At 36.7% G+C, this 14,373-nt stretch overlaps 1 protein-coding gene across 4 annotated transcripts; it reads right to left on the bottom strand.

Annotated features, from left to right (window-relative positions):
* Window positions 1-1,497: 1,497 nt before the first annotated feature.
* On the bottom strand, window positions 1,498-9,896 carry LOC109190894 (E3 ubiquitin-protein ligase RBBP6-like). 4 transcript variants are annotated; one of them, XR_002055813.1, is made up of 16 exons: window positions 9,587-9,896; window positions 9,302-9,389; window positions 6,581-6,641; window positions 6,301-6,437; window positions 5,849-5,901; window positions 5,705-5,777; window positions 5,479-5,582; window positions 5,058-5,228; window positions 4,671-4,967; window positions 3,974-4,021; window positions 3,865-3,905; window positions 3,429-3,519; window positions 3,153-3,351; window positions 2,869-3,000; window positions 2,073-2,737; window positions 1,498-1,853 (listed from the first exon to the last, which is right to left on the bottom strand). XR_002055813.1 is itself a non-coding variant. In XM_019341510.1 (15 exons), exons 1-15 carry the CDS (start codon window positions 9,753-9,755, stop codon window positions 2,131-2,133), a joined length of 2,211 nt encoding a protein of 736 aa, XP_019197055.1. In that variant the 5' UTR covers window positions 9,756-9,896; the 3' UTR covers window positions 1,857-2,130. The 4 variants fall into 4 exon arrangements, 2 of the variants coding, with proteins under 2 accessions (XP_019197055.1, XP_019197040.1); XR_002055812.1 differs by having other exon boundaries at window positions 2,040-2,737; XM_019341510.1 differs by lacking the exon at window positions 1,498-1,853 and having other exon boundaries at window positions 1,857-2,737; window positions 6,301-6,377.
* Between the last annotated feature and the right edge of the window lie 4,477 nt (window positions 9,897-14,373).

Below are 14,373 nucleotides of genomic sequence, written 5' to 3' on the forward strand. Positions count from 1 at the left end.
ATAATAATAATATAATAATAATAATAATAATAATAATAATAAATGGCAATTCAGTCATTTTCTTATTATTTTACCCCAGCTAAGGGAAGTACATGAATTCTAATTCAACAAATAGAAGGAATTGCAATTCGGTAGAATTACAATTCCCTCCAACTAAACATCGTAATTTAAGATACCAAAGAATTATGTATTAAATGAAATGCAACTACATTTTATCAAATAGTTAGGAGAAAATATTATACGATAATTTCTCCCCGACCCATGGAGATTCCTACTTGAACGGGGACAAGGAACATCTAGTCCCCAACGGGGATACCCTTCCCTCCTGGTTCCCGGTACATTATTTTTAGAAAATTATATATATATATATATATATATATATATATATATATATATATATATATATATATATATATATCAAGTGAGAACGGCTGTCCAAATGAAAAATAAGAACCACTCACAACCGTCCATGCGTCCAAATCAACGAATCAAATGTAGTTATAAAAAAAAATGACGTTGTGATATTTTCGTAAGTAACTCAAATTTTGGTGCAAGTAAATATGTTACAAGTGCAAGTAGCTACTACACCTTTGTAAGTAAAAAGTGCAAGTAAAATCACTTACAAGTACACCTATTTTTACTTACAGGTGCACTTATTTTCACTTACAAGTGCAAGTAATTTAGCTTGTTAACATTCGTGCACCTTAAGTGCAACTAATTATAGCGTTAGGTGCACCTAGTATTGATACTCAGTGTAAATTTTACTTGCACATGTAATACATTTTACATGCATTGAGGTACACTATATGAAACTGCTACTTGCACTTGTAATACATTTTACTTGCGCTTCAATGTTCAATTATTTACAAAAATGTCACCGCATTTTTAAAAAAAAAAATCAGTATTTCTCATCCATTAGATCTGGACACGTGGACGAATGTCATGCGTTCTAAGTTCCTTTCCTGACAGACAATACGCACCTGAACGCGATCCTGTGTGTGTGTGTGTGTGTGTGTGTGTGTGTGTGGGTGGGTGGGGACGAGAATTTAGGGTTGACTAGAGGACGAGAATTTCACATCTCCAAAAATTCTCCTCGAGAATGGGGAATGGGGAGAAGTTTCTATTCCCCGGTGGGACCGGGAACGGGGCGTGGGACGAGAAGTATACTCCCCACCCGCCCCGTTACCATCCCTACTTAATGGTGATAGAACTACTACATGCATGTTTGAAAATATTTTTAATGGAACTAAACTAGTCGCCAGATATGAGAAAATGAAGCTAGACATACAGACTAAAGTAATGAAACATTTTCAATTAAAAGAAAAAAAAAAAAAAAAAAAAAAAAAAAAAAAAAAAAAAAAAAAGCAACGGAGTGTGTGTTTTGACATTTTTCATTTAAATTTTCAACATTCCTTCGAACATTTTTTTTAAACAAGGAAATGATTTAAGTAGTAAAAGATTTTGAAGGGATTTAAATTAACAAAACTGAAGGGGAGGGAAACAAGAAACAGCAAGGTGGTATAGCAAATTTCAGGTAGTAGTCATATAAGTTTTGCAATAGACAAAGTCCTCCGAGTGTGGAGAAGGTCTCATTTGGGAAGTATTAGAAGGATGGTGAAATTACCAGAATTTGAAAAGAGAACTTACCTCAATCAGCTACATTACCTTTTTGCAGGAGATAGTTGGGCAGCATATAAAATGGTCCAAACTAAATGATTAACCAGAACAGGTTCTGGTTAAAACCTTTGCTAGCATCCAGATCCCACACTAAGAAGTGAATAGGATTAGTTAGCAAATGTTAGTAAAGGTTAGTCAAAATGTTACTGTCCAAAAGCCGACCACTTTTAACGAATCTGTACCAACAAAGCCAAACAGAGATTGAAATTAGATCCTAGAAATCTAGAATACCTATGTATTTAAATATAAGCTTTATGCTTTTATATGTACCTAAATAAATCCATCACCTATGGGGTATATGTAACTCATTGATGACTATAAACTTTGAACTACCACTCCTAAAACAAGCTTATACAAAGTACCTTTGTGAAATGAAAGTAAACAAGATCCGTCACCTATAATGATGTGTGTGCATCCTCATTTACATGGTACCTCAGAGTCATGCTTGAGAATCTAATGGACTCTCTTTCTTTTGTGGAGATGGTAATCAGCTCTACAATCTTCATATGAGCCATCAACCATTTGCCTCCTTTCATCACGCAACTCATTGCCAGGGTGTTTGCTATTGTTCCTAGGATGTCTGTACTCAAGGCCAGATTCCCTTTCTTTGCCACCTCCTCTATGATTCCGAGGAGAACCTGAATCACAAAAATTGGGACGCTTCTGATGGAAACCTCTCACATCGTGCTCCGATCTTCTGCGTTCCTCTCTAGAGAGATGATGGTGACCCCTACTAGAATCACTGCCACCTTGTACCCTTTTTTCATGGTGCTTTCTAGCATCTCTATGGTGGTGGTCATGCTTCTCTCTACTGTGACCCAAATCCTCCAAGCCAGAATTTGACCTCTCCATATGCTTCTCCCTAAAGGACGGAGGACTTCTATCGCGTCTAGTGACAACATGCTGATATTTCCTCTTTGGCCTTTGACCCATGTTGTCCTCAGAGCAACTTGTACTTGCTTCCCTATCTTTACAATGTTTGTAGTCAAGCCTTTCTTTTTCCTTCTTACCATAGGGCACATTGCCATCATATTTATCACTGCATTGCTTCCCTCTAGATCTGCATAGTATTAAAATTTAAAAACATTAGCTTATGGCTAATGCATTTTGTAGCAAGCACAAGTATACTGCTGTAGAAGGGGTACGGAGAGATTGCCTCCTCCTTCCTGCACTAGTGTTTTATCTAATTACCTCCCCAAATTTTCATCTGAAACATTCCTTTTGCCGCTATGGTGTTGGGGCTCCATAAATTCATTTTGGTTTAATATGCACTCAGCTTTGATTCCCATTGGAGGTGCCATACAGTCCTTTCTCATGACTCCTCTGCAAGAAGGTAGAAACTATGGTTATCTGACACAATATCTTAAAAGAAACCATACAATGTATGCAAGAAATGCCAAAAACAAAAACAAACACAACAAAACAAAAAATGAAAAAAACAAAACAAAACAGAAGTATTCATACAAAGAACCTACCCATTGAGGGGTATTCCACTGTGCATAGTGGGCATATATGGAGAAGCACAAAAAGTAGCTGTAGGGACCATGGATGCACCAAATGGCATCATTCCAGGATTACCATACATATTTGTAAATGGCCGCATGGGAGAATACAGACTGCTATTCCAATATGGTGGTGGATAGCCTGGCATCCCTCCCATAAGCATATAATTTCCTAAATGCAAGGATAACCAAGTAAATATTTAGAATTTTGGATTCCATATATATCTGCAAGCAAATTTTTATACGAACCTGTGTGAACCATGGGATGTGGACTAGAAGCAAAAGGACAGTCTCTCATAAGATGCTCCAGAGAACCACATATGTAACAGTTACGCCCTCCCTGTGTTCCAATATTGCAGATAAGTAGATTTAAACAGGAAACATGAAAATAGCAATCATATTTCATCTTCCATTTCTAAATATATAATGGTATGTAGACTTGTTGAAATTCATAGAAACAGTAATCCGGAATATAAATCCTAGCAATGTATTAAACTAGCAAAAGAGAACTTTATCCAATTAAATATCAAGAACTTTTCAATGAATACTTAATTGGCAAAGCATTGCTATTAAGAATGGTATGAAAGATGCAACATGATAGAAAGTATAGCAGCTAAGATATACATTGATAATAAGTAGAGGAACATATTAAAAAATAGTAAATATTCATGTATATCAAAATTACCTTTTTAGGCCTACCAGTAGCCCAAAAATTTGTCTCCTCCCCTGAAACATAAACAATATAGTAAATAATTGAACAGAAATTGATTGCACTAGAAAATAATTGATTTTACCTTCTGTATTGACTAGTTGTCCTCCTTTCCTCTTCATGGTAGATTCCACTGGAGCAAAATAAACATGTTAGAATTCATGGAGTAAACTAAGTGATACTTTAAAATCTTCAGCAAGCGGACATTTTAAACACTGTAGGAAAATGGAGAAGTAACAGGATGCAATTTTAGGGGAATGTAATCACTTGGTAGAATCAACTACTCAACTTGGAAAAAAGAAAGTCTGATATTATTAACCTGACTTGAGAAATCATCATCAAGAAAAAGAGCAGAGGACAACGACAGTATCACTGGGAGATTGAAATATAGGTAACAAAGAAATGATCCTTTCTTCCCATACAAAATGAAAGTATGGAACCATACCTATTCCGCTTCCTCCTCAACCTCAACTTCTATGTTTTTACAGATAAGGACCTTCGTTTCAAGGTAAATTTCACCATACAATTTTTTTTTTTTTAACCATACAAGAAATTGAAAAAAAGAACGAACCAACAATTTTTTTTGGGTGCAATTAAGGGCCAATCTTAACATCACCACTTATTTTAAATTTTAATGGCAATAATAAAAATATGGGGGAATTATTTTCAGTTGATGAATAGACTAAGCACTAATCCCTTGAAACACCCCTAAGTGCCTTCTGAACAAGTAACAACCACTAATTATAGTACATTAGAGTTGTCAGTGTTTATAAAATTATTACCTTCATCCTGAACATGGATGTGACGTAAATTTAGAGGCTGGTTTTTCCCCTGAAAGTCAGTAATTGGCACATTATCAGCTTCACCATGAAGATTCAAGTGAGCAAATTGAGCTCTTTGTCCACCAAATCGGTGCATCTTCCGTGATGTATTTCTCCTAAGCGACTCAAAAAATGAATCCGCTAAAACTTGATTTGATCCATGTCCAGTAGCAGAGGGGGAATGAGGCATTTCAGGTTCCCTTTGAATAACAGTTACAGCACAAGAAATGTCCATAGCATGAATTCCAGATTCTCCATCTGTATTTATCAATGAACCATTACCATGTCAATGTAATAAAGTGTCTATCCTTTCATTAGAACACATGGAGTGTTAGAAAGATTTCTCACCCGGTACAAGTTTACACAGATCATTCTGTGAGCCAGTACCAATCATTTGAGATCCAAGAAAATGCTCAATTGCTTGTCTTAGAGATAAGTTTGGGAGCAAGTCGTCCACTCTGAATTTGCTGGATGAACAAATTGGGCACCTTTTCTTCTCAAGAAGATCAAAGCTAATGCCTGAAACCAGTCACCAAACAAAAAAAAATAAAAAATGAAGCTGTAAATCAGGAAACATTATGACACCGACATTTTGAATGCAGAGGAACACCTAGACTTTTAAAGAATATATTGCTTGATGAGTAACCAAGAGACACAAAGCATCTCAATGCAAATTGTAAATCACAAGATGCTTCCCAAACATCAAAGGCATGATGACTGTGTAACTTGTACAATATGAAGGCAGCTTATTTCCACATAAACTACTCACATTTTTTACAAAAACTATGCTGGCAGCAAGGTATAAGCACAGCCTCCTTGAAAAATGTGTTGCAGAGAGGGCATTTGAGTTCTAATGGCAAATTAGTGTATTCCCTGGCAAAAAAGTTGGAGTCACAACCCTTATCATTTCCATAAGAAAACAAGGGTCAGGTATGCACAAATATAATAAAAAAAAAAAAAAAAAGCAAGTTCTGACAGAACAAAATAGTTAATACTTTTCCCACTTCTGATCTTCAGCTCTTGCTTCTTGTACCACCATGTTCCTTTCATCCATGCTATGATTAGAACCTGAAACTGATACTGTCACAAAGGAATATTCAAGAACAGTTATCAAAAGAGCAGACAGCAATAACTTGAACCTTTATGAATAGCTTGACTCAAATCACTTGACTCGAGCTTATGGCATTGAAACCTGAAGACACAAAATACCTAAATTAGTCCTTAGTTAACCAACATCAATTCATTTATGCATATTTTATACAACAAAATGAGCAATTCTATTATGCCCCATACGAAAAAAAACACCAACACACTGTAACCCTAAAAAATTCACTTCAGCTTCAAAGCAAATAGGCTTTGTTTCAGTAACAAATGAAACAAGACCTAAACGGTATATATATAAGAAATTCATCTGTATTTATTTTGGGTAGACAAAAGCACAAAATAGAAATTAGTGACTGTTTGTTTCTAATTTTACATTTTTAAAAGCATGACGAAACATAAACTTATTCTTATTAGTGTGTTTCGAAACATTTAAAGAATGAGCTTCATGCCCTGTCAATAAAGACAAAATGAATTGCTAGTAGGATACCTTGAACCAGGAACATCTGCCTCTTCGAAGCCACAGCAGTTTTTCTCATCACATTCAGGATTTGACTCGTGAAACGGCTCCCCAAGAGGAGGGCACATATCAGTGCCAAAGTCATCAAAATCATCAACTTTTACACACTAGAATACAAATTCAATCAATGATTTACAAAGTATATGCCTTTGAAATATATAAGTTGATCTTACAATCATATCAAGAATCTGTAAAATATTAAAGATAATGAAAACATGGCAGATGCCAAATGAAGTTTAAACAAACTTACAGCTTGATTGAAATGATCAGAACCTTGCTTCCCACAGTCATTTGTCATGACAACATGCATCCTGGCACAAGAATCAGTTATACATAAGAAGCAAGAAGTTATTTCAAACTCTAGAGATATTCATGACTAAAATTCTCCATTACTTGATACGTTTCTTTCCATACAGACCATACTATAGGGATGGCACCCTCATTCAAAGCAGCCTCTATTATTTCTTTAAATTATGACTGTGAGAATCTTTCTTATCAAGGGTTCCTGATAAGTCTAAATACACTATTGATAATACAATTCACTGAAATGAATGACCCCAATAGGATGGATTAAGGGTGAGTTTGGTTTGGACAAGGGTATTAGAATCAGAATCAAAACTTAAGGAATGAGAATGAGTCTTAGAATGGCCATATTTCTTGACTAATGAGTAGTTAATTTTGCTTTAAATGAGTGTTTTTACCCAAACCCCCCAGATAATTAGGATTTCTAACAGTGAATAGTTACCTACAGGTGCAACTCGAGGATAACATGTACATCTATCTAAGAATTAAGGGACCAATTTAAATATATTCACAACGAAACACACATACAATCATGTGAAAGTTGAGTGCTCTATGTAAATAGGAAATAATTTAATCTAATCAACAATTAAGATTAGAATTCTATGGAATCCAAACAGAACATATATGGTAGTCTGGAATCATGATATTCGAATGAGCATTGAGGAAAAGTTGGATATATATTGGCAATTTGGCATACAGACCAGGTTAAGATAATTTTAGTTAAACTGCTTTTGTAATGTTTTCTGATTATTTGGTAAATAACTAGTGATGTATTTAATGACACCCATCTGGTGCATATTACAATATTTATTTATCCAAAAAAGCAATTATATCTAACAGATCATAGTGGATATAAAATTATTTTAAAGTAAACAAATTATACAATGGCCAAGTTGAGCTCAATTAACGGCCCATATTTGTAAGATATTCTCTGAACCAGCTGCGATTTGCCGGATAAGATTTTGGCATTTATAGACACGTTTATAACCGAAAGCTAATCCATAAAAAATTCTCAGCTGTTGGCATCATGAAATTGAGACAAATAGAGCCTAATAGTTAGACGGTTACACCCTATAATTATTACAAAAGTAGAATGTACAAACCTATATCAGAGCCATTAATCAATGAATTAGAAAGCACAACGCTTACTTGAGAGTTGAGAGAGAATCAGAGAATACGAGTAATTAACAGGGTTGTAAAAATCGGTCTAGGCGCCCGCCTAGGCCCCACCTAGGCGCTAGGCGCCTCTAGACCGTGACAATTTCCCCCTAGGCGCCCGCCTAGGTTACCGGCCGCCTAGGCGTCCGCCTAGCGCCTAACTCGGCCGATTTGGCCGCCTAGCATCTAAGTTAGTCGAGTTAACTCGTCCATTTCGGTCGAGTTAACCCGATCAGCTCGGCCTATTTTTTTATTTTATATATATGTGTGTGTGCGCGCACGCGCATACATATATATAATATAACATATATACACTCGTAGACTAGTTTGATACTTTGAATCTTTGGATGATTGAAGTATTTGAGTATTTTTAATTTTTAATATTGTTTTAATGTTTTTTTTTTTTTTTGAAAACCATTGTTTTGATGTTATGACTTATGAATTATCATTAATTCATTTACTTGGATGTGTTATTTTATTAAATGTTGAAAACAACCTCATTAAAATTGTCAAACTGCAAATCTACCACTGTTTTTTTGGTGCCCGCCTAGCGGCGCCTAGATTCCGCCTAAGCGCCGCCTAGGCGCTGTCCGGGCGCCAGACTAGCGCCTACTGCAACCATGGTAATTAATTCCTAACTTTCAAGAACCGCACAAAAATCTATTAGAAAAGGCTACCATCCAGGGTTATTTTAGTTTGTTGAGCACGCAAATTTATGTCATTTTCACATTTCAAACATATTTTCCTCCCAAAAACAAAATGGAAACAGCCCCAAAATGTTTCGGGACCATTTCTGTAACTAATAAAATTCATAAATGCGTTAAGGGTCCAATTGTAAAAAAAAAATTTGGGCTAAAAAGTAACATAGATGCTTATTCCTCACTTTGACCTAAGTTATACCAGACGCATTAGCATTCCTTAGTTTGCCAACCTAAGTGTATATTCTTTAACGAAGATGCTAAGAATATTTTGGACATGTAGTTTTTATTTTAAATGGACTTTCTAGTATTTATTAGTGTATTACATTTAATTATAAAACTAGTAAAGAATTACTGTAATATTTATATATATTTAAGGAAAAAATATTTGCAAACATAACACTATATTTTTATATTTGCACATTTGGCAATCGGCTTTCCTTCCATGCTATATCTTACATTTTTAAAAATTAATGTTACCCCATGTCCCGACTCCCTGATTCCGTGCTGCCTAGTTCAACTTTAGGGTACACTCATGCAACAAATAACAGCACTAAGCTTCAGCCAAAAAAAAACACCACATTGGCAAGCAACATTAAGAAAACTATGTGGAAGATTTTCATCTCTTGACTTTTCATCAACAAATCTCACAGAACCAGTGCCAGCAGTATACACACACAAATAAGCTCCTAAACTGAATTTCTCATTTGCAAAACTCAATCAGTAACCTCAGAAAAAAAAAAAAAAATCACACAAACATGAATGCTGAATCAAACTGATAATTTATAAAAGAGTAGAGTAAGCAAACTTACGCATTGGCAGAAGGCAGCGTACCAGCCGGAACTCTCCTAACAATTATACTCGAACCACTCGGAATTTGAAACTTTTCGTCATTGTACTCTGCATAAACATTCCCAAAAAAAAAAAAAATTGATATGTGAATTTCTAGCTTCCTATTAAAGAAGATTACAAACTCGTTCCCGTTTGTATAATAACAATGAAAATCAATATTAAAGAAGGGAATAAAATAAATATGCGGGGAGAATGAGATGAATATGGGAGCACGAAGAAGATGAAAGAAGGGAGAATTGGATCACCTTCGCCAGATACGGCATCAGAAAACACAAGATCGAAGTCCTGACAAATATTAAGATTCTTATCGCGTATGATCTTCAACCTCAGCTCCCGTACGGAGATTGAGGAGCGTCCTTGGAGGTCCACGGAGTCGAAGCTCGCCGAGCTCCGGAATTTGAATCGAATTGACATGGATTCACCGAGTTGACTCAGGTTTCAAGCGGCGAGCTCAGCACGGATATACACAGAGAGAGGGAGAGAGGGAGAGAGGGAGAGAGAAGGGTTTGTGGGTTTGAGGGATGAGTCATGAATTGTAGTCGAAACGGACGCCAAGGCGGTGGAAGAGGGCGGTTATATATAGGGAAAAGGGTCACGTGGTTTTGGCGTTATACTTTTGCTAGGAAAGGCTGGGAGGCTTCCGCCTTGGGAAATGATGTGGCAAAACATTTAGATGAGTTGGATTCAAATTATCATTTTTTTAAAGGAAAGAGGGTGAAATAAATCTTCAAGTATGTTGAATAGGGCATTTGAGTGTCTAAGTGAAAAGAGCTTTAGGCATTTTATGGGTTAATGATAAGTTGGGAGATGGGGAGGAGTGTTGAGGTTGAGATCGGTTCGTTTTTTAGAATAATAAAAAAAAAATTATAAAAGAGTGTTGTAAGTGGCGTAATAGTTTAGTGTATGTGATATGAAACCTTTTGAGTTGGAATTGAAAATGTTCTTTGATGCATATTCATCGTGAAGCTAACATATGAGCATATTTAGATGGTATGTCATCTTGAAGTCCATGAGGATTTGGGATTTCAGGGCTTTGAAGCTCTTTTGAGGATATTAGATACCTTGCTTGTTGAAGATATTTATGGAGTGGCAGTTTCTTGGTTCATATAGTTTCTATTTTTTTCCATTGTATTTAAAAATTAAAAATAAAAAACAAAACTCTATAAAATCTCCATGAATCAATAAAAAATAGTATATTTAGATTCAAATACTACCTATTCAATATGTTATTATTGATGTCGCTAACATTAACTTTCTAAGTGGATTTGAAGTGTACGTGCACTTTTTTTAGAAAACAATTGTGGTCATCCAATCAACAGTTACACTTGCCCACAAACACAACTAAAACAACCATGGTTATTGAGGTATAGATCTAGACTTTCGTCTCAAAGGTTGATGAAGGCGGCCTCCATAAGTAATAATTCTAATATGAGACAAAGGCAACCATGGTCACCTTCCTCTCAACCTCTTCGATTTATAGTGAGTTTGTCATTAAAGATATCTTCGATATGGATTTTGATAGGAGAATGCTCATGTACATGGAGAGAGAGGAAAAAAATTATATGGAAGGAGAAAGAGGTGTTAGGGTGTTTCCCAACTCCTAGACAGAGTCAAACTTAGAACCTATAGTTACCAAATCAATTGCTTAACCAACTAAACTATGGTAGTCATTTACTCTTGATTTGCTTAACATGGAACATTCATCTACTTACACAAATTTGAGGTGTATAAGGTTTATTTTTTCTTATTACATTATCTATAATCTCATTTGGTCTAATTGACGGTATAAATGACACTAAAGTATATTTAGAAACAAGTAATCAAGTTTGCATTGCTAAAAATCTGAGTACAAAGTTCAGAGCGTGCCCTCACTACTACAAATAACACTTTTAATGTCAATTTTTGACACTTTTAACGTCGATTTTTTTCGACGTCATTCTAGCAGACGTAATAAATAAATGATACTAACCGACGTCGTATATTTTTTTTAAAATTTTTAAAATACAACATACGATGTCGGTTTTTAATAAAAAACCGACGTCAATTTTTAAGAAAAACCAACATCGTTTATTTTTTAAAAAATTTAAATATAACATATGACGTCGATTTTTAGTAAAAATCGACGTCATATGTTATATTTTAAAAAATTTTAAAATATACGACGGTGACTGTAACACCCCGAAAATTTGAAACTTTTAAAACTTATATAACAAAGGTCAATTCTCATTAAATCCCAAAACAGAGTAGTACTAAACATACGAGTGCGGGGTGCTATGCCACATCTGAGCTGGAGAACTCAGATGCACAGGCTAAACTAACTAAATATCCTCAATACATCATCATGGCAGCAGGCCGAAAGGAAAACTATCTATCTACTCCAAGTTCTTCTAGCGCGCTCTGGGAGCTAATCATCTGTGCCTGAAAGCCAAATATATCTGTTCAGCGAATGATGCCGGTAACTCACTCCAACGCGTTGAAATACATTATAGATAGATATATATAGATATATGAAAATCATTTTGAAGCAGGAAGATATATACTTAAGAGACTCTAGTTTTAAAACCAGGAATAGACTCAGCAAATAGGGACAAGCACATTAATCAATGATAAACAGTTAAGTAGAGTAAACATCATAAGGAATACGTATCTAAGGTCACAAATCACTTTTCCAATTCAAACACATCATTATCCAAACATCATTCATATCACATGAGGGTTAATGCTTATAGCATTAACACGGCCCCGCAGCACCCTACCTCAGTACCGTGGTATGAGGGGAGTTGATCGCAACCAACCCTTTGAGAACCGCTGATGAACTCAACGTCGGACCATGATCCGACACACCGCTGACGCGCACAGTCGGTGGACCGCAATCCCCTTTACAAGGGGGGACTTACGACCCTACACACCGTTGATGCGTACAGTCGGTGGACCATAGCGGATCAATCCCGACACACCGCTAAGCTAGACTCAGTCGGTGGGCGAAGATCCTCTAAGACTACGGCCCTACACACCGCTGTCCCATCACTCGGTGGATCGCAGTCAGCCGTAGCCCTACACACCGCCTAATTACTCAGGTCGGTGGACTATAGCCTTCCTCGGCTTATTGGCCCTACACACCGCCTGACGCGTCCAGGTCGGTGGGTCAAAGCACCGAGGGCCATGTGGACCGCAGCCCAAGAAGTGAATCAATTCGGCCTTTAGCCAACTTCTGAGCCTTAGCTCAAGAACAATCCATTTGGCCTTCAGCCACTTCCGAACCTTTAGTCCGGGAACAATCCATTCGGCCTTCAGTCGACTTCCGAATCTTAGTCCGGGAATCACCCAATTGGTCTGTAACCAAAATGGGGGATCATGCAACACATAACACATAGGAACACATAATAGCATATTGGGAGGGGAAAGACATAATAAATAAACTTACGTGTGGTCATTGACATACTAAGAATAGTCCTAAGGGTTCATACAACTTCCACCTAGGTCAACGGGTTACCAATTCCACTAGCATGCAATTCCTAAGACTCATTTAACCTACGAATGATACCCGGAATATCAAACTAGACTCAAGCACGACAAACGGGGTCCGTTGGGACACCATGGGGAGCGGGGAACATCAAACGGGGAAGCCGAAGACCCGAGGTGGGGTATAGTCCAGCGGGTAGCCGCTGGGTGGGGGTCACCCACCGGCTACCCGCCGGAGGGCACTGTTCCGGGCAACGGGTTGCCGGCGGGCAGGCGGCTGCTTGCTGCCGGGCGGTCCTTCGGGCAATGGGTAGGTGGCGGGTTCCCCTACCCCCACCTATCCCCCACTGACTCTTTTTTCATATATTCGTCCCGGGAACCTTGTGGAACCAGAAACCATGCTTAGACACTTTTAAACGCGAATAACGACACTATGTAGGCACTTAACGGATTAAAAGCAAGAATCACGTAGGACTCATCCTATTACGACTTCTAAATATAAACAACACCCGAACATGCGAATCCCCACCCAAATATATATCAAGAACATCCCAACACAAATTCCCAATCCAACCTAGGTCTCTAATCCCACCCAAATCATTAAGATCATATTTTATCTTTAACATCAAGAAATACCAAGATTCGTCAAGAATTATCACATCAATATCAAGAACTCTTTTTCAACATCAAGATCATCAAGATTATCAAGAATGGACATAAATCATCTTGTCAAGAACATATCACAATTAACATAGAAGAATTTATCAAGACACAAGAATATAGAGGGAGGCCAAGGAGGGAGTTTATAGCGAAGAAAATAGGTTTTGTTGAGACATGGGTTACCTCTTAGCCTTAATTAATCCTCCCTTGGTATTAAGGTTCTTCCCTAAGATTTTCATCCGTTTGATCTCCCTAGGCTTGGTGGTGGGGAGTCCCTTGGGAATTCTTGTGTGGTGATATCTATTGTGGTCTGACTTCTAGGTGCCTCCTATGTCCTTATATATATATATATATATATATATATATATATATATATATATATATATATATATATATATATATATATATATATCTAGGAGTCCTAATTAGGGTCTGAATGGTATGACTTTACTAATTCTATTCCTTATAGGACTAAGGGCTTGGTTTAGGGATAAGGGTCCATGGTCCATGGTGGACCATGTTAATTAATTAAAGGGAATCCTAATCATGATCTGAATAGTAAAGACCTACTTTCTTTATTTCTAATAGATAATTAGGTCTAAGACTCCTAATTAGAATCTGATTAGTAAAAAGGTTTACTCTCTTTATTCCTAATAGGTTTAACTGCTTAATACTCTAGTCTAGGCAAGGGTCCACGATCCATGATGGACCACATTAATTAATTAAAGAGAATTCTAGCCAAATTAAATTCCTTTTTAATTATTATTAATGGAATTAATTAAATAATTAATCCGGGATTGAAGGCCGTAACACGGGGTGTTATAGTGACGTCGTATGTTATATTTACTTTTTTTTTTTTTGAAAAAATAAACGACGCTGTTTATTTCTGCCGTCACAGAGGCTCTCCTTC

The sequence above is a fragment of the Ipomoea nil genome, unplaced genomic scaffold, assembly GCF_001879475.1.
Source record: "Ipomoea nil cultivar Tokyo-kokei standard unplaced genomic scaffold, Asagao_1.1 scaffold0205, whole genome shotgun sequence".
Classification (NCBI taxonomy): Eukaryota; Viridiplantae; Streptophyta; class Magnoliopsida; order Solanales; family Convolvulaceae; genus Ipomoea; species Ipomoea nil.